Here is a 24,417-nt window from a genome sequence, read left to right as displayed (position 1 = left end):
CGCCTTACATTGAAAAGCGGGAGGAAATGGATGACGGCAGGATATTTCATGGAAAACTTGTGCACTGGTTTTTCGCGACACTTATTCCTCCTCTCTCTTTCTCTTTATATGCTGTACACAAACACACACACACACAATATATATATATATATATATATATATATATATATATATATATATATATATATATATATATATATATATATATATATATATATATATATGACTTACATTAGTGGGGTGCTGCTTCAGAAAAATTTTTGGCATTATTATCTTATTAATACTGGGCAAAACAAAATAAATAGTACCCACACACAAAGGAAAGCCTGAACAAATTTGATTTTTACGTTACATATAAATTGTTCCAGTCTAGCTTGATCCATTCATTTAAAAATGAAAGCCATTCTTCTTGTTTATTTTGGGAGAAAGGATTAATAACTTTCTCCTTGGTTTCTGGATGACTGACTGGTGGGGAAATTTTTCTCAATTGAAATCACTGCAAGTGCATTGAGCCTTTCCTGATTCATGGTCACTCATGATACAAAACGTCAACATGGAACTTTTTTTTTATCTTTTATTAGGGAAAATACACAACATTTTACCATTTTAACAGAATTACATTCAGAATTTTATGAACATGAAGCTGGGTGAGCGGCAGTGCTTTTCTCCACTGTGGACCCCCCCTCCCTTCCCCTCAGACATGTGCGCATGCGTAGAACTATGAAAAAGACAGTTTCACACAAGCATTTTTGTATTTTCTTCACAAATGAGATGAATGACGATGACCACTGACGTTGTGAATGATTGATCGTAGTAATAGATATCAAGTACAAGTATTAAAGAAAGAAAAACCAAATTACAGGTTATTAATAAATTTTGAGTGAAAACCGGGGGTGCTGCAGTTCCACAGTGCCTGTAGTAGGCTACACAACAAAACAAACTTAAAAGCACAAATACGAAAAACGGTCATGTGTAGCAAAAGCCAACTAGGAACACCTCCTACTACCCGCCCCCTACACACATGATAAATTAAAAATAATGGAAGGCAGACCCACCACTATACAAAGTCGATTTCTTTTTTATGATTTCACTGCTCTCGGAAATTCCAGAAGGTGAAATACTATCACTATATTTTATTCTCAAACTGAAAGGTGGTCAAGGATGCTGGAGGCCAGTGACCTAGCCAACATACTACTAGCAGTTTGACTTGCAATGATCAAGTGATCGATCACTGTCACTTGATTTCAGTGTCTTCAATGAGGCGTTGATGTACGTAGGTGGCGCTGCAGTCATCACATTCATTCAAGTGAACAGTGCCTGATCCCTGAACCACAACAACTTCTTGTTTCTCATAAATCCTTGAACTTTTTTCTTAAAACTTTAAAGTCCAAGGACTTATCAAACACTTCAAATACTTTCTTCGTGGTTCTCCATTACTTATTTGTTTCCGAACTTATCATAATTCATTAAGATGTATGAATAAAATTAAAAATTCAAATCAAAGGCTATGAGACGGTCTTTGCTGCCCCAGGAGTATAAAAAAGGTAGAGAAAATGTAAAAGTTCATGTTATGCCAGGATCTCTTAAGGGGAAGGTGTAACAAACTCGCCTCAAATGTTTAGCCTATTATCTTACTTAGAGCTAGTCTACTCATATGTTAGTGCATTTACTTGCATGCTTTCACGCATTACTTTACAACTGCGTAGCAGATTATCGTCAGTTATCTTCCATTACAGCTTGAAACCTTTGGTAGGACATCATTCTTTTGTTCTGGTTATCTACGGAAGTTACTTCTCTCTTGATCCCTCGTACATGGGTCCTACCCTCTCTCTCTCTCTTTGGAGCTTTTGGGTTACCAAAGAGGGATATTCTGGTGAAATTTTTCTCGGTCTTCTATTGTTAGAACTATTTGTCTATGTTTTGTGTTTTGCGTAGTTTATCCCTTATCTATTGCCACAAATATTGATAAAAAAACCTCATAAGAAGCTGAACAGAGAAATGCAAAAATCGACCTGCATAAGCATATCAAATAAAATTGTCACACACTATTCTCACTGTCAAAATGCCCCTTCAGTCTCTCTCAAATAAATGTCAAATAGAGAATTAATTTTCGTTAGTGACAAACCGAATCCATCTGTAAAAGTAACCACAATTATCAGAAACCAAGTAAAAAGAAATAGCTATCAAAGTTCTCCAATAATATTAAGTGTCGCACTGTACTTCTCCTTTCAAAGTATCTGAAAAATAACAGTCGCTGTTTCTTTTAACTGTCTTTTCCTTTTCAGAAGAATCTTCTAACGCCTCCTCGGCTTTCCAAAGTCTTTGGCGACTACTGCAAAAGTCTGTCATCTAATTGTCCAATTATATATATATATATATATATATATATATATATATATATTATATATATATATATACATATATATACATATATATACATATATACATATATATTTATATATATATATATATATATATATATATATATATATATATATATATATATATATATATATATATATATATATATATATCAAAAGATCTCCAGACAGGATAACTTCAAGTGTGATGTCTAATACTATGAAATATTGAACTAAACAATAAAATGATCCTTTGGACATGAAATGAATGTTAATGAAATATTGACATCCCTGAACAAGGTAAATCTCAGCCAAACAAATACATCAGGTTTAGCCTCGTCCCTTGGAGCCCTTGAAATCCTGTTTCCAGTTCTGTTGATGAGGTTAGTGGCGTCAAGGGAGGGAATTGTGGAAAAGATCAAAACGCTGTAGAGTCAGAGTCGGCCCTTACAGCTCCTGTTGCCTTTCTTCCATCATTTGAATTTCTAATCTCTCCTTCATTCGTTTAACAACTGCCTGTTAGAATTGCCTCTGTAGACTTCCCAGAATGATATTTCTATGCAGCTACCAGCCAATGCTTCTTAGGTGTCGAGAAAAAATCAGACCCAAAAATCTCAGACGAAAATCATGCCAACATTTCCAGACGGGTCCTGCCGGGATATGATCAATGCCCACCCAGCCTTTCTGAGAGAAAAAAATGAATGACCAACCTTCCTGAAGAACTCTTCTCGCTCCCTCTTCCTCTGTTCGACGAGTTGTTGCTGCTGTTCCCAGAGTTGGATCAGATGCTGCCTCTTCCTCTCTTCGGCCTCTTCCTTCGCCCTCAGACACGCCTCCTGCGCCGCCTTCCTGGCGGATTCAGCGCCACGTCGCTCCTCTAATCGGCGTCTCTGGAAGATGGACCAGAGTCATTTGTATCTTCAATGCGAAATCGTTGGTACATCGGATTTCTGGTCATAAAAAACTGCTCTTTCCCGGGCCATGGAAACAGCAGGTATTTCTATGGAAAAAAAAATGTCTATATTATGGTGCACATATTAGAAAACCAACCGCAAAATAACTGAAAAGTGAATAGGAAACTAATGGAATCATTGACAAATAAATAGTTCGTATATCTGATTTCTGATTAGGTAAACGCAGCACTCTGGCCTCTCATATAGCCTCTCATATATCCTGTCATATAGCCTCTCATATATCCTCTCATATATCCTCTCATATATCCTCTCAAAGTTGATTTCAACACTGCCAAATGATGTCCGTGAGGCTAGGAAAAGCTTGTTTTAATCGTGGTGAAATTAGAAAGTGAAATCCATCTGATCATCAAAACGGTACGTAGATGGGTAAATAATAAGAGAACAAATAATACACACACACACACACACACAGGTCACACACACACACACACACATATATATATAATATATATATATATATATATATATATATATATAAATATGTATATATATACATATATATATATTATATTATATATATATATATATATATATATATATATATATATATATATATATATAGATATATATATATATATATATATATATATATATATATATATATATAGATATTATTTTATATATATATATATATATATATTATATATAGTAATATATATATACTATATATATATGTGTATATATATATATATATATATATATAAGGGAAAATGTTTGTGTGTATGTTTGGTTGTTTGTGTGCTATAGAAATTCAAACTGTTTAACCAGTCTGGACAAAATTTGGCACTAGAACCAACTTGGATGATAGGGTAGGTTTGATAGGTGGCCTGGAACCTCTTCCTCTTTCCCAGCCCCAATGGGTCCCTTTGCAACTAATGTGGCAAATAAACTCTACGGGGTCATCGCACCTCTTTCATGTACTCGATACCATAGAAAATGCTTTTCTTTCAGTGATTAACAATTCTAAATAAGTGTTTGTGTTTAGGTTTTGTGATGGTGCGTTCTTACGTTGAATGGTGATGTTTTAGTAAAATGGGGTTTGGGTAAGATGTTGTGTTTAGATTTAGTGGTTAATAAATGTGACAATCATTGCAGTAATATCTGGATAAAAGGTACAGTCAGTACAATAATACTTAGATAAATGGGAGAGTCAGCAGAGTAATAACTGGATAAATGGGACAGACAGTAATAACTGGTAGAGTGGGACAGTCACTACACTGATACTTGGATAAAAAGAACCGTCAATACTGTAAAAAATGGAAAAATCGGTACAGTCATGCCAGAAAAAAATGGACAGTCACCACAGGAATACCTGAATGAAAGGGACAGTCAGTACAGTATTATTTGCATACTAGGGACAGTCAGTACACTAATTCCTAGATACAATAGACAGTAACCACAGTACCTAGATAAAGGGGACAGTTAGTACAACATTATTTTTATAATAGGGGCAGTTAGTAAAGTATTTCCTAGATAAAAGGGACAGTCAGTACAGTAATTCCTGGATAATCGGGACAATCACCACAATAATAACTCGAGAAAGGAGACAGTCAGTACAACATTATTTGTATAATAGAGACATTCATTACAGTAATTCCTAAATAAAAGGGACAGCCAGTACAGCAGTCATTACAGTACTTCCTGGACAAAGGGGACAGTCAGTACAGTAATTCATTCCTGGATAAAAAGGACAGTCAGTACAGCATTATTTGTATACTTAGGACAGTCAGTCAGTACAGTAATGACTGGATAAAAGGGGCAGTCAGTACAGTCCAGTAGTTCTTACCTGGATAAAAAGGACAGTCAGTTTAGTATTATTTGTATAAGAGGAACAGTCAGTACAGTTATTCCTGGATAGTAGGGTGGTCACCACAATAATACCTGGATCAAGGGGACAGTTAGTACAGCATTATTGGTATAATAGGGACAGTCAATACAGTAATTCCTAGATAAAAGGGACAGTCAGTACAGCATTATTTATATAAGAGGGACAGTCAGTACATTAATTTCTAGATAAAAGGGACAGTCAGTACAGCATTATTTGTATAATAAGGACGGTCAGTACAATAATTCCTAGATGAAAAGGACCTTCAGTACAGCATTATTTGTATAATAGGGAGAGTCAGTACAGTAGTTCCTGGATAAAAGGGACAGTCAGTACAATGATGTGGAGGAAAATATTTGAGTTCTTCAGAGCTTTCCCGGGCAGTACCTGTATAAATATATATATATATAGTATATAGTATTATATATATTATATATATATATCTATATATATATAATTTTATATGATATATATATACAAATAATTTATATCTATATATATATATATATATATATATATATATATATATGTATATATATATATATATACATATATATATATATATATATATATATATATATATATATATATATATATATATATAATGAGGGAGAGAAAGAGAACATCTTTCACCTAGCCACGGTAGGGGGGATCCAGCCTATAGCAGTTCTGGTTCCAAGCTCTGTTGAATAGGAAAGGTTGGATTCAGTGAGGGCATCCTTCTGTCAAGTATATGCCAAAACAATTGTGAATGAGCAATTCGAGGCAACATTAAGAGAAGAAGGCGAGAGAATGAAGTTACCCTTGACTCCAGCTGCAAGTCCAAGAGTTCCCTCGACCGGCGCTCCTTGCTGTATAAGTGATGAGCAAGATTTTCTTGACTCTGCAAATAGAGTTCTTCGTTCTTCTTCCACCTCCTCTCGTTCTCTTCGTTCTCAAGCCGACGCTTTTCGTTCACGTGTGAACGCCATTCTGCCCACTGAGCAGCCGCTTCCTGAGTGGGAGAGCGAATAAACACTGAAATTTTTCATCTTAACTCACCGTCAGTCAGTCATATGGTGCATCAGAGGAGCAACAAACCGTGGTAGCACAAGGCCAGCTGAATCTAAACAGCAACATTAAATTTACTTAGCATGTTGACCTTATGGAAGCACATCTACGATTTCCTTGACGACATGTCCTAATTCCATCATCCCCTTAGCAGAATCTTCTGAGGATCTTTCTTAGGACTAAAAACTTGAAAGTGCATTGTGATGTCCTAAGGAAATTTTTCTTGCTGTATGGAACAAGTATTGCAATCTCAAAGGAAAAAGAGGGAATCCACAGAAGAAAATGCAATGGCACAAGTCAACGTAACCAGCAAGCAAGACAAAAAAAAAAAAAAAGGTTGGGGATATTATAAACAACAAACTGTAACAAGATTTAGAAGCTTTCGATCTCTCTAGGGTTAGGCACTGTATAAATAAACTTAAAATGTGACTGCAAATACCAATGATCTCATTGTTATTCAAACATTTTAACCAAAGGAGCCATCCTCATCTTAGGCAAATATATACGAACAAGACTGTTATGCTTCCAGACGTTACCTTCTGATCCCTTTCCTTCTGCAAGAACCACGCCCTGTGAGCCATATGGGACCGCTGCTCCTCGGCGAAATGTTTCTCGTGTTTCATTGCTAGCATCTCGAGGATTCGAAGATCGCGCACCGGAACCTCTGTGTTCTCTAACCTAGATTGCAAGGAAGTTAACAATTTGAAATTTATATATATATATATATATATATATATATATATATATATATATATATATATATATATATATATATATATACATATATATATATTATATATATATATATATATATATATATATATATATATATATATATATATATCTAAGTCTTATCGCTTGGCGATAGACTTTTTGTGTTCTCCTTACGACTGTCATTCGTAAGTATTTTTTGGTTCCTCTCATCTCCCTTGGATATCTTAGTAGAGAGGTTCTTTCTTGACTAAAGGAGATGATTCAAACAGGCAAGTTGAACAAGATAACAACTTTATTCTGTAACTCCATACTAGGAGATGCAGCTCGGTCGGAAGACCGAGATGTTTTGATGGTTGGCGTGGAACTGCCATTCTAAAGCATCGCGTCGATAGCGGAACATTAGCTATCTCAGCAATTCATATTAAAAAACATACGTAGTCCGCCGGCTCGGAAGTTACAAGTTTCCGGCGTAGGTTAACAGGTCAACCGCTCCCATGGAAGTTGTTGTGCAAAGTTATCATAGACATAAAATGTTGACAAAGCTTTGAGCTAGATCAGGCTACTGCAGACAGCGCATAGCGTAATCTAGGTCTGCTTTGGTCACGTAGAAACCCTCCTAATGCCATGACCTCAGGTCATGGGTTTATATTTACAGATCTTGTAAATCTAATATATGTAATTATTACATTAGGCTCGGACTGCTACCTATTCAAGCCTTGAATAACAAACAAAAAAAAATTACTTTAAACATTGTTCATAGGAGCGTGCTCGTAACATACGTCTAGGTATAACATAATAAGTGATTAAATGCATAAAAAGGTTCTGTTACATACCCTTGTTGACATATTCATAAACAAAGATAAATGCATGGAAAATATAGATCCATGTTTGGTAATACTAATGATTAGGTACCCCCCAAAAATAATAAAAAGGTAAAAAATCAAAACATGTATACATGATTAATATGATAACAGGTAACCTGATTAAGAATAATGGTTACTAAATAATGATTATAGCATGATCATGGATAATTGTTAAAGAGTACTTGACACTCCTTGTAATAGATAAATATAATTGTACAATGGTATAATAGTATAACTATGGAAATCTGCAGAAAAGCAATATATAGGGCTGATATATTTTATTAGGTGCCCGAAAAATACCTTTAGGAATATATTAATGTATAATATTGGGCTATAATGCTTTATTAGGCGCCCTGGAGATACTTTAACTGTTCAAATGCAAAGGCGTGAGTCTTTCTTGTCCTACATTTTTGCCAGCATACGAACCGCTTTTCACACACAACACAATTCCAGACAATTCCCTAGGCACGAACTGAAGTGGTCAGGTTCAGGCGGCCCTAAACGCAAACGACTTGAGTTTAAACGGGTACGTCATCTAGACGGGCCAGTACGTTCCCTTGGAGATCCTTCTGTTTACGCCTCAGCCTACGCCAAGCAAAGATGTTGACGGCGATAACCAATATGGCCGTCACGGCTGAACACGGCTAGCAGAATGTAGTAGCGAAGATTTTCTCCACCTGCATAAGTCGATGACGCGTGGGTCATCTCAGCCAGTTGCGTCAACGATGAGCTACTCGCGCGTTGTATGGGAGAGGTAGTGACCGGGATGATTGTGGAAGCCCACGTGTAGTTCGCGAAATACGCCTTCTCACGTATTATCGTGTTGACCCTCTGACGGTGTAGTTTGTAGATGTCCCCGTACAACCATCGGCTGCTACGAAGATAGGGCATGGGCGGTGGTACTGTCCGGACACACGACGTCGAATCCGCCTTATCATAACGGATCCAGGAACCATTATTCATCCTGTAATTGAATTTATTACCGTAAAAGGGATAAAGTTTCCCCAGACAACCTTCGCTTGTATGAGAGAGAGAGCCGTTTAGCACTATGTCTAACTCACATGAATCCGTTGAATAGGATAGAATTAATTCAAAAGAGTCAGCTGTACAAATTTTATTATTCATGGCTTCTGAACATGAGTGAGTTTATCTAAGTCTTTAATGACTGTAAATGATTTCTTATCAGAAGAAATCAGTACATGCCCCGTTAAATTGGATATTACTGGATTTGAGTTATCGTCATGAAAGTAGGAAACGGTGCTATTTTGTATGATTGCCAAGCATCGAAGAATCAAAAGGAATTGTGATCATAATTCTATAATTTCAACGCTGACTGATATTAGGCTATAATAGAACTCTACTTTATGGGCATCTAATAAAGGATATAACCTAGCTTCTCCCGTCCGTTTTCCAAAGTTAACGTCAGATCTTTAATAGGCATGAGGTGAGGAGATAACACACCCGTTGCTAACGTAATTGCTTCTACGTAATCTTTTGACTTTTCAATAAAATGTGATATTTTCACACGGATATGATCTATTTTCGAACTATAGTAAGCTAAAGTAGCCAGCAAATGTTGAACTTCCATGACCTGATCGATATTATTTGAATGTTCATTAACGATATTCATTATTTGATTGATCGAAGATAACTGGCTGCGAAGTTCAGATAAGGCCAGTTCTGTTTTTGTGTTGCAAAAACTCAATTCTTTTATTTTGATTATTTATCTTGAGGCGATTTGAGATTCCTAAGCCTAGATTCGCAACTGATCCTAAGATGTTTAGTCCAGCCAGAATAAGCGGGTTGCGGCGTTCAAGAGTATTGTGCCGCACAGACCACATCAGCAGGTTCACGTTAGCGAGTTCTTCTGCCTCGGCGGTTTTATTTTGTATGTCATAAGACAACATTTCCGCGACGCTTAGTGTTTGAGCTAGTGAAATCTCTGAGTTAGCCATGAAAATTACGTTCGTGCATTTCCTTAAGGAAATACCAAACCTCATCAGGTCATTCTTTAAGTTAAGGCAAGAAAATAGCATGCTATCTACTTCGATAACAATATTACTTGACACGATGAATACATCATCGATTCTCTCGATAATCGAGCCATGATTAAATTCTATTTCTTTCGTCCTAGCGCTCTTTCCATACAACAAAGATGTCTGAATACACAATATCACTCCTAACAATAACAGATTCATTTTTGAAACCTGCAATGAGTAAAACATATGTAATAACTCGCGTAAAAGAATAGGTTTTACATACAATATGATTAATAGATATATATATATAAATTATTATACAAGTTTCATAAATACAACCATTTTTTCCCTCACTCCATATACCCTTCTTAGATCTGATATGTGCCAATGGGACATCTCACATCAGTGGGTTTGGATACATTTTGAACCCTAACTCTATTGGCCGTTAAATTTTCTAAAATGTTAAACGGGCCTTCAAACTTAGGTGTCAGTTTATAATTTAAAAACCTTTACGTACGTATACTGTATGTATACCTGATCGCCCACGGCATATGTTCTAGTTGCTTAGCTATTTTATCATGATTTTTTTTTCATTATGATCTGTCTTCTTCTAAATTCTTACGAATTATATATATCGACTTATGCTTGCATCCATAACATCCTTTAGAGGATTTGATAAATTAGTTGTAGGCTTTAAGATGTGGAAAGGCGTTCGGGCCGGGATACCGTACAGTGCCTCGTGCGGTGTCATTTTAATAGACACATGATACGAGTTGATTAACGTGTGCTTAGTACGCAGGTATGGCAAATGTCCCAGTTGTTGGGGTCTGCCCCCCCTAAGGTGACCCCTTAAAATGTTTAAACCTTACGATTTGCCCTTTCCACTAGCCCATTAGACTCTGGGTGATAGATCATGGTATTGATTTTCTTTATACAAAGGAATTCGCACAAGGAGTTAAGGAAATGATTATTGAACTCCCCGCCCGAGTCTGAGATAATGATGTGTGGAATTCCATGTTTACAAATGTAGCACTCGTAAAAACTTCCTAGCGCACTCGACCGCGGTTTTTTGTTTTTAAGCGCTATAAGTTCTGTATATCGAGTCAAAGCGTCTATAATTACTAGGAGGTGCTTATTTCCTCTGTCTGACTCGTAAAATCCTGTTAATAAATCTAAATGTACTCTTTCAAAGGTTGATTTGGCACGGGGTAAGCCTAGGCTGACAGGTGTCTTCGTGTGCCCTTTGTATCCTTGACAAGTGCGACAATTTGCTATGTGCTTTTTTATATCTGTAAGCATCGTATGCCAATAAAATAAGGATTTGGCTTTCTGGTGTCCGTGCAGTGGATTTTCATGCAACCACTTTAAGACAGTGGGTATGAGTGAGATAGGCACCACCACCTGGTTGTTATTCAACTGCGGTGTGTTGGCGGGGGGTTTTCCTCGTCACGGATCTACAGGATATTTGTCCTGTAGGATATAATTCTGCTGCTTACATTTAGGGTATTCCTTTCCTTTTCCCTTCGATTTCCGTTTAACGCAATGATGATTTTTTCTATTTTGCGGATCTTTTTCTTTGTTCCGTCTGTAATAGTTCAGCACTCCAGCCCAGATCTTCCTGTTCAGATATAGTTTTAACAACGGGCGTGGAGGTTGAGATATCTATTAATTCAGCTAATGGCTCGGTACAAGATGAAGAGGGGTTGCGTGATAATGCGTCAGCAATGATATTTGCTTTCCCAGGTAAATACCCGACTCTGCGCCAAAGTCCTGAATGATCATGTGCCACGAGTTCGCTTGGGGCTGTGACTAAAGCCTTTAAAGAAGTCGGTTAGGGGCTTATGATCAGTGAGAACCTTGACGGGGTAACCGTATATTATGAATTTAAAATGCACGAGTGAATTAACAATAGCGAGCCCTTCCTTGTCTATTACTGCATATTTACTTTCGGAAGGTCTCAGTTTACGTGAATAAAAAGCTATAGGGAAAAACTGTTTATCATATTGTTGAAGCAATTACCACCACCTACTCCTAGGTCCTGAGGCGTCTGTTGCTATGAAAAATTCCTTACCGAAGTCAGGAAATTTCAAGATAGGAGAACTACACAGTTCATCTTCAATTTATCGAACGCCTGTTGATGAATTTCAGACCATACGAAATCTACGCCCTTTTTTATAAGATCGGTTAGGGAGCGGCTATGATTGAGTAGTTGCGGATGAAGCGGCGATAGTAGCCGCTGCATCCTAAAAATTGCTGTATTCCCTGACGCTTAGTAGGTATCGGAAAGTTACGGATAGCCGACACCTTATCGTGGACGACTTTAAGACCTTCACTAGAAACCGTGAAACCTAGATAGACTAGTTCTGTTTTAAAAAATTCACACTTACTTATCTTTACCCTTAAATTATGCTGCCTTAATCTCTGTAGCACTAACTCCAATTTACGTAAATGTTCTTCTAATGTGTTGGAAAAGATTACTAAGTCATCCATGTAGGCATGTAGGATATCTCCCAACAGTCTCCAAACACGATGTTTATCATACGAGGTAAAAGTTATAGGAGCACAACGTAAACCAAAAGGCATACGCAAAAATTCATAATGTCCCCTGGCTGTGCTGAAGGCAGTGTATGGGATACTCTCTTGTTCCAACGGAATCTGATGAAATCCTTTTAGTAAGTCTAGGCTTGTGAAATATTTATTCTGGCCTAGTAAGGATAGGATATCATCGGTACATGGTACTGGGAATCTGTCAGGGATTGTTTCTTCATTTAAACGACGAAAATCTACGCATATCCGCCAAGTTCGATCTTTTTTCGGTACTACTATTAACGGAAAATTATAAGGGCTGTTTGATTTCCTAATGACTCTTCTTTTAACATTTTACCTACTTCCTCTGTTATCTCATTCTGAAATTTCATAGGAAGTCGGTACGAACGGTACATAGATTACTTTCTGTTTGTCCTTGAGCCTTATTTGATGCTCGATGACATCCGTTTTTCCTAAGGTTCCATCCGTAGTGGAAAAAACATCATGATATTTGTTAACAGATTCAAAAATTTCTGCTGAATTTCTTCTTGTTGAATGTCCTTATTGATTTTGTTCTTTATAGATTGCAAAAGGGGTTCATCCGCGACTGATTGAGCGTGATTTATCTCAGCTACGGTAAGAATGCGATGTTTATAAACTTCGGCATCCAAGATATGTTGATTTTTGTGGATTACTAATGATTACAGACTTCGATGTTACATTGTTGTTGTGAGCCGACTGTATAAACGGCTTTGTGTGACGGATAATCCGTGTGTTTTTCAGAGTTTCGGAAAGGATTAATGTGTTTTCAGATCCTGGCAAGGTTCTCTTTACACGCACTAATATATATGAAGTTACGTTAGGCTCGAGAGTTTGCGTGCAAGCTGATACTACGGTGAGCGAGAGTTCTGTTGGGTTGCCTGTATTATTTCTTGGTTCATGAGACAGGTGATTGGTTCCGTAATGTAAGTGACAACTCTGTCTGTCTCTTTATTATCTAAAACTGATTTTAGGGTATTAGAAGACCTATAGAATTTCCCTTTGATATACACCGTGTTTTTTCAGGTGCTAAGATAATATTTTGAGTGCCCATAGACGGGTATCCGATAATTACTGCGGGATATATTAATGTTTTGTACAACGACAAAGGTATCAGCAAACGTGCGCTTACCGACCTTGTACTGTACTGAGTTACGCCCACAACATTTAATTCATTATTCCCAATGCCTGAGAGCCTTATTCCGGACTTTTCTATAGGGAAATTTGAAAAGAGTAAATGATGAGTCCTTAAATCCATTATATTACGTGGACTACCAGAATCAAAGAACAAAGTGAATGACTTATGGTCCAAATTTACTGCATGTAAGGTTGGTCGCAACTCGTCTTGACTAATAATTGCATGAATTTGTTGCAAATCTACGGGAACCTGCACAGATTTTTTTGATTCGGCCGTGTGTTTTTCATAGGAAAATCAATTGTCTCACAATGATCTGATAAATGATTAAACTGATTATTTGATACAAAAGATGTTGATATTGATGACCCAACATCGCCCTCTCCCCCCTTGGAGTGAACTACGTGGTATTTGTTTTGTTTATCACACCCTGAAAATTCGCTTGCCCTTGCGAGTTCTGGCTAGACGGCCCAGGAACAGAGGTACCTGAAGCACGATTTGTTTGTTTTTGCTGTTGTGCAGAATTTCCGTTTGGTTGTTTCTTCTTATAGTACTGAGGACCCTTCTTTTTATTTGCACTGGCAACTGGTTTGCGTGTTTGTAGCGTTCTGCTGTTGATTCCTCGAGTAGCAACGGTTATATGAATGAGTTGAACTATTGTGTATTGAACAAAAACGCGTCCGACAGTCTGAAATCATGTGACCTGGTCGTTTACAGTTATAACAAAACCATCCCTGCCAACTTGATTATTATTATGTACCACATTTACCTTGTTGATGGCTTGTTCTCATTTTTGCAAAAACTTGAATGAGCGAAGGATCTAGGTCGGTACATTAGACATGTGTTTTTTGATTTGTTTATACACATCTAATTCCGTACTGTCGGGCTGCAATTTTTTATCAAAACACCGTACTAACGCTTCAGGCAACATTGCAGTGATAGACGTAAGGTAGATCAAACGGATAAAATCTTTCACTTTGATGTTTTAGCACCCGCAACCCACCCGGAGTTACTTAAACTATCCTGATATTCATTTAGCCGGTCGGCAATTAGCGCCGCCCGCTCGACAACATGAGCTGAGTCATGGAGGCTTGGTTAAGGATATTTCTCAATGCCAATACTACATCTAAAGCCTCTTCACCCCCATACACGGCACGTAATCTAATTTTGAACTCGTCCCATGTAAGCGCCTCTTGGAAAGAAACCCCCCTTAGATACGCACTTGCGTCACCTTTTGCAAAGTCAATGAAGCTCTTGGCCTCCTGTAATTGTACTGCTGGGTCTGTGATGCTTTTTGCTTTTAAATGAGCGTCTACAGATGAGATCCATGCCTCAACATTTTGAGGCAGGAACCCATTGACCCGACCTTGAAAAGGGACAATCGCTGACCTCGCGCTAACGAGAGTCACCACGTTGGGGTTGCCAGCCGGAGTAGTTGCCATTTCGTCTTTCACTTTTTTCTTATCACTTCTATTCCTTGCAATCCTATCAAAATATCTATAAGAGTACACTCGACCACTACGTAAACGCATAAGCAATGTACTGTATAAGTGTGTTATAATAATAGGAAAATCCTCCAAAAGATACAAAAATACAGATAATATGATAAAATATTATACGGAGAATTCCTGCAAGAAACGGTTAATGACAACGAGAAGAGAAAAAAATTAATCTGCGGGCGAGAACTCGTAGTTGAAGATTGATTCTGTAATGAAGGAAGATTAATATGGCGAACAACTCACCCCCAGAATACTGGATGATCGACTCTTGATGAACAACACTTCACTGAGGAAAAGACCTGAATAGATAAAAATGGTACTTAGCTCCAGATTATATTGCGAAGGATTGTTGACATGGGATGACGTCTCAGTTCCTGTCTAAGTCTCGCGTCGGAAGTCGTGATGACGTCACGGTCTTCTCTCGGTGCACGATGCGTGGGGAAGTCCAAGATTGATGACGTCACAGCCTCCGTCCTTGCACTACTGCGTCTAGCTGTACACTCTGCGTCCTTGCTCGTGATCGGGTGATGTTCCCTGTGTTTGTTTTCTTCTTTCCGTTGATGTTCGATGCTGCTCTCGTCCGGTGTAGATTCTCGAAGCTAAGTGACAACAGTTGCTCAAACGTCGGTGTTAAATGCTTGTATTCCTCTCGATGAAGGACATAGTTGCGTCTTCATAAACTGTTGCGTTGATTGAAGATCCCGTTTCCTCTGTTTATTGGTTTTTGATGTTGAAGTGGAAGTTAGTTCTTGTAGACCTTCGGTCGGCTGATATGGGTCTTGTTAATTATATTCTTCGTTATACGCTGCCACCACATCTAAGTCTTATCGCTTGGCGATAGACTTTTTGTGTTCTCCTTACGACTGTCATTCGTAAGTATTTTGGTTCCTTCTCATCTCCCTTGGATATCTTAGTAGAGAGGTTCTTTCTTGACTAAAGGAGATGATTCAAACAGGCAAGTTGAACAAGATAACAACTTTATTCTGTAACTCCATACTAGGAGATGCAGCTCGGTCGAAGACCGATATGTTTGATGGTTGGCGTGGAACTGCCATTCTAAAGCATCGCGTCGATAGCGGAACATTAGCTATCTCAGCAATTCATATTAAAAAAAAAACATAACGTAGTCCGCCGGCTCGGAAGTTACAAGTTTCCGGCGTAGGTTAACAGGTCAACCGCTTCCCATGGAAGTTGTTGTGCAAAGTTATCATAGACATAAAATGTTGACAAAGCTTTGAGCTAGATCAGGCTACTGCAGACAGCGCATAGCGTAATCTAGGTCCTGCTTTTGGTCACGTAACCCTCCTAATGCCATGACCTCAGGTCATGGGTTTATATTTACAGATCTTGTAAATCTAATATATGTAATTATTACATATATGCATATATATATATATATATACTGGCCTTACATAATTGGCAATGGTGATTTAATGATCTTGCGGATGAAAGGTCAACGCTAAGCGCATTGATCCTTTTTGCATTCAGCTTTATCTTTCTGAGGGATATAATAGTGTCCTAAACCTAAGGGTAACTATCTGACATACATTTTTATACTTATTCTTCATAGAAGGGAGTGATCATTACCGTCTGCATAACCTCTGGTTTAGCACGAGCCTACGAGTAAAAAGCATACATGAAAACATATCTTTTAGAACCGAAATTCAGTGGGTAGTTTTATCCTGTTCATACACACCGGTTGCATCCACGCGGATGTGAAGTCAAAGACAGAGCACGGGTGTGTTCACACCATAGAGGGTATATAGAAGGTATATACCTGGAGTTGCGATCTCTACACCAGTACTATGTAGTTCAGTGGTCTTCCACCAGGGCGGCGCTGCAAAGACTTGCGGCCATTAATAAAGGTATGGTAACCCGCAAATTGAGCGGGACTAGTGCGATTTTGACATTTTTATATCGTTAATTTCTAATAGGTAAGTGTTTAGCAAATTTTTAGGGTTTAGTAAATAGGTGTTTAGTAAATGTTTATAAGGATAAAATTCCTCAGTGACTGTTTAGATCATGGTTAGTGAATGTTTACGAGATGCTTAGGGTTTAGTGAATGTTATTTAACGTTTATTGTGTAAGTATTCAGTGAATGTTTAGTTAGTCTTTAGGGTTTTAGCAGTTTTGTGAATGTTAATGAATGTTTAGTGTGTAAGGATCCAGTGAATGTTTAAGTATTCAGTGACTGTTATTGAGTCTTTAAGGTTTTAGTTAATGTTTTGTGAATGTTTAGTAGGTAAGTATTGAGTGAATGTTTATTGAGTGTTTAGTGAATATCTTGGGAATGTTAGTGTTTAGTGAATGTTTATTGTGTAAATTTTCAGTGAATGTTTAGTGAGCCTTTAGGGTTTTAGTGAATGTTAGTGAATGTTTTGTGTGCAAGTATTTGGTGAATGTTTAGTAAATGTCTTGTGAATGTTTAGTAAGTATTCAGTAAATGTTTAGTAATTATTTAGTGAATGTTTAGTTAGTGTTTGGTGAATATTTAGTGTGCAAGTATTCAGTGAATGTTTAGTGATTGTTTAGGGTTGAATGAATGTTTTGTGAATGTTTGTGTTTAGTTAATGTTTAGTAAGTATTCAGTGAATGTTTAGTGAGTGTTTAGTGAATGTTTTGTGAATGTTAGTGTTTAGTGAATATTTAGTGTGCTAGTGTTAATTGAGTGTTTAATGAGTGATGAGTGGATGTTCATTCACTGTTTAATGTTTGATGAGTGTTTAGGGATTTAATGAGAATTTAGGATTTAGTGAGTCTTTACTGTTTAATGAGTGTTTAGGTTTTAGTGAGTGTTTAGTGTATAGTGAGTGCTTAGTGAATGTTTAGTGTATAATGTGCTTAGTGATTGTTTAGTGTTTAATGAAGTTTAGGATTAAGTGAGTGTTCGTGAATGTTTTCTGATTGTTTGTGGTTAGTGAGTATTTATTGAGTGTTTGGTGTTTTATGAGTGTTTAGTGAGGGTTTAGTTATTGAGTGTGAGTGTATGTTAAATGTGAGTGTATAGAAAGTTTGTGTTTAGTAAATGTGAGTTATAGTATGTGTAAGCACATTGTGAAAGTTAGTGTTTAGTGAATGTGCATTACTGCTTAGTTAGTGCTTAGTGAATGTAAGCTAAGAAAGTCTTGTAATTTACAGGAACCACTCATGCTAGACGCTTCTTAGATCCTATTAAATTGAATCCAATAATAATAATAATAATTAATATAATAATAATACCAGCAATAATAATATTAATAATTATAACAATAGTAAAAATTAAGTATAGTACTGTGAGCTGGACCGAGACCTTTCAATATGGCCGCTCGAGTCACACACTCGTCAGGGAGATCGCCACTCCAGTGATTGACACTATGGTTCACACACCACCGACGCGGCATCCGCGCAGATTGAGTTTCCGCTTGCATCCTTATTCAGTGTAAATAAATCGTCAAATTATCTATGGTCATTCTAAAATAAATGAAGAATCTGGGTTCATATTCTCTCAGTTTTGGATACAGTCTTTTGAACATAACGTAAGGACGTTATTTCTTCCACTTCCATACCGGTAGAACTGAATGAACCGCTCGGAAACCGCCATAATGTGTACGGTCACCACTTTTTGCATCCGCTCGGATTCCGCCTCGTGTGAACGGGGCCTTAATTTAGTCTAGAGTAACGGATGACGTACACGGCGCTTGTTCCGAAATACGGACACCGTTCATGACTCTTGGTCCGAAAAGATATAACAAATCCTGGCTCAGGATGCAGGTTACCCTTAATTGTTACCGGACTGCGGATTGATATACACATGTAGTAGGTAGTACGTGTCCCGAATATTGAAATACAAGGCAAGACACCGTCCTTACCCATCCATGAATTTCGACAGAATTTGCGAATCGGCGAGAGAAACTGTGCTGATAGATCTGTGCTGAGGAAGAAGTCTGGGGCTCCACACACCGTTTGGGTCTCGCGGACTGTTTCCTCCCGCCGAGGAACCGACACCACCCACAGAAGAGCGCATCGACTGGCTTCTGTAATGAAACAGTGTTAAGGCAGAGTTTATGAGAATATCATGTACTATTGTATGTTGCAGTGTCGGAAACAAATAATATAATAATAATAATAAAGAAAAAAAAAGTTTCTTTAGCTCCCGAGGTATTTTGTATAAAACTTAATTTCATACATTAGTTTGCAGAAATTTCTATTGGCGGAAAGTTATATACAGTGAATTTTAAGAGCACTGAAAAGCATGTCAGTACGACTTTCTAGGATATTTCCAAACTTCCGAGTTAACGCCAACTTGTAAGCGTATACGGGAATCATCGAGAACTGAAGTAACTGTGTATAAATAGAGGCTAAATAGAGAAGAAGACACAGACTGCAGAAGAGCAGAGTGGCAGAGGCAGCCTCTCCCACAAACCCAGTTCTCTCGCGTACAAAGGAGAAACCAGGGCTTTGTTTCGAGGAATTTATTTTTGCGGCCGCAGCGAAGGACTCGTGGCAAGACTACCACTTCCACGAGTGACGTGCAGAGTGAAAGAAAGCACGTCGTGAAAAGTACGGCGAATAAATTACATATTTTTATCATTTAATAATTGTTTTCATCACACTATATTGTAGAGCAAAAAGGTCAATTCCACAGCGAGTTTAACGTGCGTCATGATCAATAAACGTAATTTTCCGCGTTTATTTTCTAAGAAAAATGACGTTTTCTTTTTCTTGTGGAATACAATAAGCATCTTTCTTACTGTTTGTTTTTAAAAATTTACACGTTTTCTGTTTTTCCTCATCCAAATAACTGCAACTACAGGTTTTTGTGCTGTTCAAAACATTTATAACTTCTTCGGTAGCATAACCAGCTTTGCGACATAGTTGAAATATTTCTCTGTTTTTGTCTACAATATAGATGTCATCTGGAGTTTTCTAAGTTTGATAAAAATGCTCTATTTTGATGCTCAAAGTTGTCTTTGTATAAAGTTTTTATGGAACGGAAACTATCGCCCATTAGCAGGCAGACTATGTATTTAAAAAGAGAGAAGGGAGGTATTGATTTTTTGGAATTATCAATGTAACAACGAAAGCCAGTTCAATATTTTTCAACACAATTTATAAGTCATTCATGAAAAGAGTAATTGGTTATGAACTTCTTGTGTATTACTGTAAGATGAGGACATCGTATCTTTTGGAGATTGAACAAAATAGGACAAACATAGCTATGGTATCCTCCCCCTACGATGATGACCAAATAATAACCTTACGGAAGGTAATAAAGATGGATGATACCTTACCAAATGTGAACTCTGAGAGTTTTTATGGGCTTTTATCGAGAGATGAGGAGTTCAGCACAAAAGAAAAATACAGTTTATTTTGAAGAAAAATACAGTTTATTTGAATGGAAAACTATTTGGGAAAATGTTAACAGTAAATTCATTAATAGTTATGATAGAGAAAGTTTGTACAAAAATGTTCGTGAAATTCTGGCCACTAAAGATAGATTATATATGCTGAAAATATCAAATATGTAGTAAACTATGTGAAAACTGCAAAGAACCAGAAAATGCGATGCATTTAATTTATTTCTGTTAGTGTAGAAAGAAATTGGTTAATTGGTTTTGTGAACTGTGTAATATTAAGACAAAAAGTTTATTGAAAATTTTGAAGCCCATTCAAAAAAGAACAGGAACACTGCTGTCATTTTAATTTGTGACTATGTTGTTGGTATCTGGTTAACCCACAAAGCAGGCATAAAAGATGTAAAAGAGGGTATAAGGTTGTTTATAAAACCAAAGATACTAAACAATAGATATATAATGATATAGTCATATATGGGTAACTACAGAAAAATACTTACATTAAAATGCATAGATTATTTGTAAAAAGTACAAGATACGATTTTGGTACATTCTAGTAAATTTAAGTTAACTTGGATAAAATGTAATTCTGTTAAAACTAAAATATTGTATATTTTCTCTAGTAAAAGATGAAAAAATATATAGATGTTATCTTCTCCATAACTGTCTCTTTGGTCCGCAACAAAATTAAGTTTGATTAATTTTTTTTCTTTTTTAATGGCTGGCGACTTGATCATTATAGTTGGCCAACATACTAGAGGAGCGACTGGTGTTATGTAACTAACACCATAGAATAATGGTTAAATCTTCATTCGGTATTCATTATCTAGTAACAAAACTTAAATGCATTCTTCTTGGTACAATTGCAGTACATGTCACACCTTAGTGCATCCGTAAATGTCTGACGTAAATGTCAGAGCTAGTTTTATGACTGATAATAACAAATATAGGAAACACTCCCGCGTAGAAAATGAACGACGCTTGACAACTGAGCAGGATTCTTGGCACAGATGTTCGATACGCCACGCCAGGTTTACCTACCACTGCCTGCATAGAACAAATGGACGAAAATGTTGGCAGAAATGATATTAGGGGAAATTCAGGTTCGAAAAATGTTTTTAGATTTCTGCGACAACTTCCTAAGGTAACTTGAAGTGCAAGAATGTGTAGATAACTTCATTTGCTTTTTGGCCAGAAATTGTTAAGATAGAGATGTGAATGCTAAGTGTAAAGTAAAGAAATCTAACACACCTAGGCCTAGGAACAAAATATTGGCTTTGACAAAAGAATAATTGCATAGGCAAATGTTTGCTAGTATGCCATCATTTTTGAAGTATTTAAGAAATAAAACAAATTATTTTGTATGAAAATCCAAATATTCCTCTAACAAATATAAAATAAATGTTTTGTACCTAATTTCATTGTCGCTACTCTTTGTAGACCTTTGTTACACCAAGATGGTTTATAAGTAAGGTGGTTGCATCTGCAGCAAAGGAATTTTACTTGTCGGCATCTCCTGCCTACCTAGGGCTGTGCTTTGATAGCAAGCTTGTTGTAATTGTAATTGTAGTTTAATTGAAATGTAATTAATTACACATTTTTAAGGTAATTGTAATTGTAATTTGTTATTTTTATTTAATATCAATTTTAGTTGTAATTGCAATTTGATAATAGGACTGGTAATTATAATTGTAACTGTAATTGACATAAAGCATAATGAAATTACTCCAAGCCTGACAGACGGAAATTCGTCTGCTCAGTGGATGGAGACGTCATACTACAAATTTCTTCTTGTTTTTCAGATTTTTGTAGCACAAGACACCATAATTTAGCTATGTTAAAATGTCAACATAGTTAAAAAGACCGCCTTTCTGTGTTGGCTGCTGAAAGACGACGAGCATGGTATAAATGGGGAGGAGCTTAGTGACGTCACTCATAGCTAGCCAATCAGGACAAAGAAAAACTGTTCAATTACAGCTTGTTTTTTAATGTTTTTTATTCTTTACTCATTGTCAGTATCAGTTTCAGGAATATAACAAAATATCTGAACTTTCCTTTAAGCTTATGAAGCTATTTTTATTAAAGCGAAACTTAAAACAAAACAAAAAAACAGGTAAAAAGCATATTTTGGTTTGTGTTACCACAGCGCTCTATGGGGATGACACTGCCTCTTCCTTTAGATACCTTGTGTTACACCAGGTAGTTATTGTTTTGCACCGACACTCTAATGGTTGCGTCACAAACGCTCACCTCACGGCTCACACGTTGATATCAGTGGGCACATTCTATTTTTGTATATACATATTTACATTTTTCTGCGTTGAGGTGTAAAAGCAATCAAAGGACTATTTCAGATTTAATGCTTGCTTTGGAAGCAATATTAATTTTGTGACAATTTTTCCCATTTTTTATTTAACATTTGGACTGAGGTTGGATGACGATTTGGTTTTGGTTTGTTTGTTTGTTTGTATTGTGTTTTTACATTGCATGGAACCAGTGGTTATTCAGCAACGGGACCAACAGTTTTACGTGACTTCCAAACCACGTCGAGAGTGAACTTCTATCACCAGAAATACACATCTCTCACACCTAGCGGAATGCCCGAAACGAACTCGCGGCCGCTAAGGTAGCACGCCAACACCATACCGACCATGCCACTGAGGCGCTTGACTAATTTCAGACAAAACACTTATGAAACATTTGACTTCCTTTTGGTCAAATGCATCGGTGGTGTGTCAACGAAAGTTTTGAAAATGTTTCCAAAGTGTTTTGTCTGAAATTTGGCTACATGTGACATTTTCTTACAGTTTTGAAATATATGACAGATTTCACTCTTATGAAACACATTATGGCTTTATTGTTTGCAATAATCATGTTTTTGCATTGAAATAACAGATAAATATGGAGTATGTTAGGTTGCCAGTTAGTGAATTTTGAACGAAATCCTATGCAGGCATGCAGCATGAGTTCTAAACAGAGCTGTACATATCCTAATGTAACATTTTTTTCTCAAAAATTACCTTGCAAGTCCTGAAGTGAGTCTTGAGATCCTGTAAGTGGCTCCCGAAGATGCTAGAGATGAACTGGCACTCTGAGGACGCATAAAATCCAGGCTGGAAGGTCCAGTGCGCAGTCGCAATCCTGGCCCTCTGTCTGCTTTTGTGCCAGCTGATAAGGACAGCAAGTGAGAGAGGGGGACAAAATTACATTTCCTTACGTCTTAAAAACTATCTGCTGTCTGTTATTCAACTGGAGCTCTTTGCTTTTTTCTTTTTTTTTTTCATTTATATTCTATTGGTAACCTGCTCTTACATAGTAACTTATTATTGTAATTATTTTGTGGGCGATTTTGGTCTTTTGGAACTTAATTAAGGCAGACATTCATGGTCAGTGAGCTAACAAGATTCCTTTTGACTTTAACCTTGTTAAATATGAAATGAACAACTTTAATTTTCCCACAAACTCGAAGAAAGACCTCTCCTTATTGTGCACGGAGAAGGAATTTTCATCATGTGTAAAGTTATCCTGACTTAGCGTTATGTTCAAGGAAAGTATGCTGTTGATATAGGTGAGTGATTCAGCACGTAGAGTCATATGAAAATGGTAACTCCTTCATGTCACAAATGGAAATATCTGTTGCTGAAAGATTGTCTCCTTGCGACAAAATTAATTGTACTCTTTCCTCCCTCATCATGACACGCGTTTTCTGTAGAAAGTCACTTTTGAAGGTTTAATGTTTGTTTTGTGGGTATAGTGGTAAATACTATACTTCATTGAACTCTCGGGCAGCGGTGTACAGAGAACTCCCGGAACAAAGTCGGACCTACCTATCTCATCAAGGCTTCCGCTGAGGTTCTGTCTGGCCGGAGGCGGCGTACTGGAAGCAGGTCTGGCACTGGAAATGCGTCTACGACCTGGGAACCGTCGCTTAGCACTGGGTGTTCTCGGGCACGTTGTGGTGGGCGTTGGAGTTCGTCTGCGAGGAAGCCGTGGCGTCGAGGCTGGTGTGAGGGTAGTGGAGTCACTGCAAGGACTCCAGCGGCCAGCAACGAAAGCGGCAGGCAGCGTGGGAGCCAGTCTGCAAGATCACGTAGTTGTTGTTGGCATCATCGAAGTGATG

The 24,417-nt window shown here is 37.2% G+C and overlaps 1 protein-coding gene across 1 annotated transcript in view; it reads right to left on the bottom strand.

Moving 5' to 3' along the window:
* The window catches only part of LOC135223265 (coiled-coil domain-containing protein 177-like), a 50,489-nt gene extending 31,524 nt beyond the window's left edge, over positions 1-18,965 (bottom strand). Inside the window, exons 1-4 of the mRNA XM_064261748.1 lie at positions 18,813-18,965; positions 6,746-6,887; positions 5,962-6,153; positions 3,071-3,250 (exon numbers count right to left, since the gene is read on the bottom strand). Of these exons, the coding sequence (XP_064117818.1) occupies positions 3,071-3,250; positions 5,962-6,153; positions 6,746-6,887; positions 18,813-18,820 (522 nt within the window). The 5' untranslated portion in view covers positions 18,821-18,965. The remainder of the gene's footprint in view (positions 1-3,070; positions 3,251-5,961; positions 6,154-6,745; positions 6,888-18,812) is intronic.
* Between the last annotated feature and the right edge of the window lie 5,452 nt (positions 18,966-24,417).

This window comes from Macrobrachium nipponense, chromosome 8 (genome assembly GCF_015104395.2).
Source record: "Macrobrachium nipponense isolate FS-2020 chromosome 8, ASM1510439v2, whole genome shotgun sequence".
Lineage (NCBI taxonomy): Eukaryota > Metazoa > Arthropoda > Malacostraca > Decapoda > Palaemonidae > Macrobrachium > Macrobrachium nipponense.
Note: the sequence above shows the minus strand (reverse complement) of the source record. Positions and strands in the feature narration are given on the sequence as shown.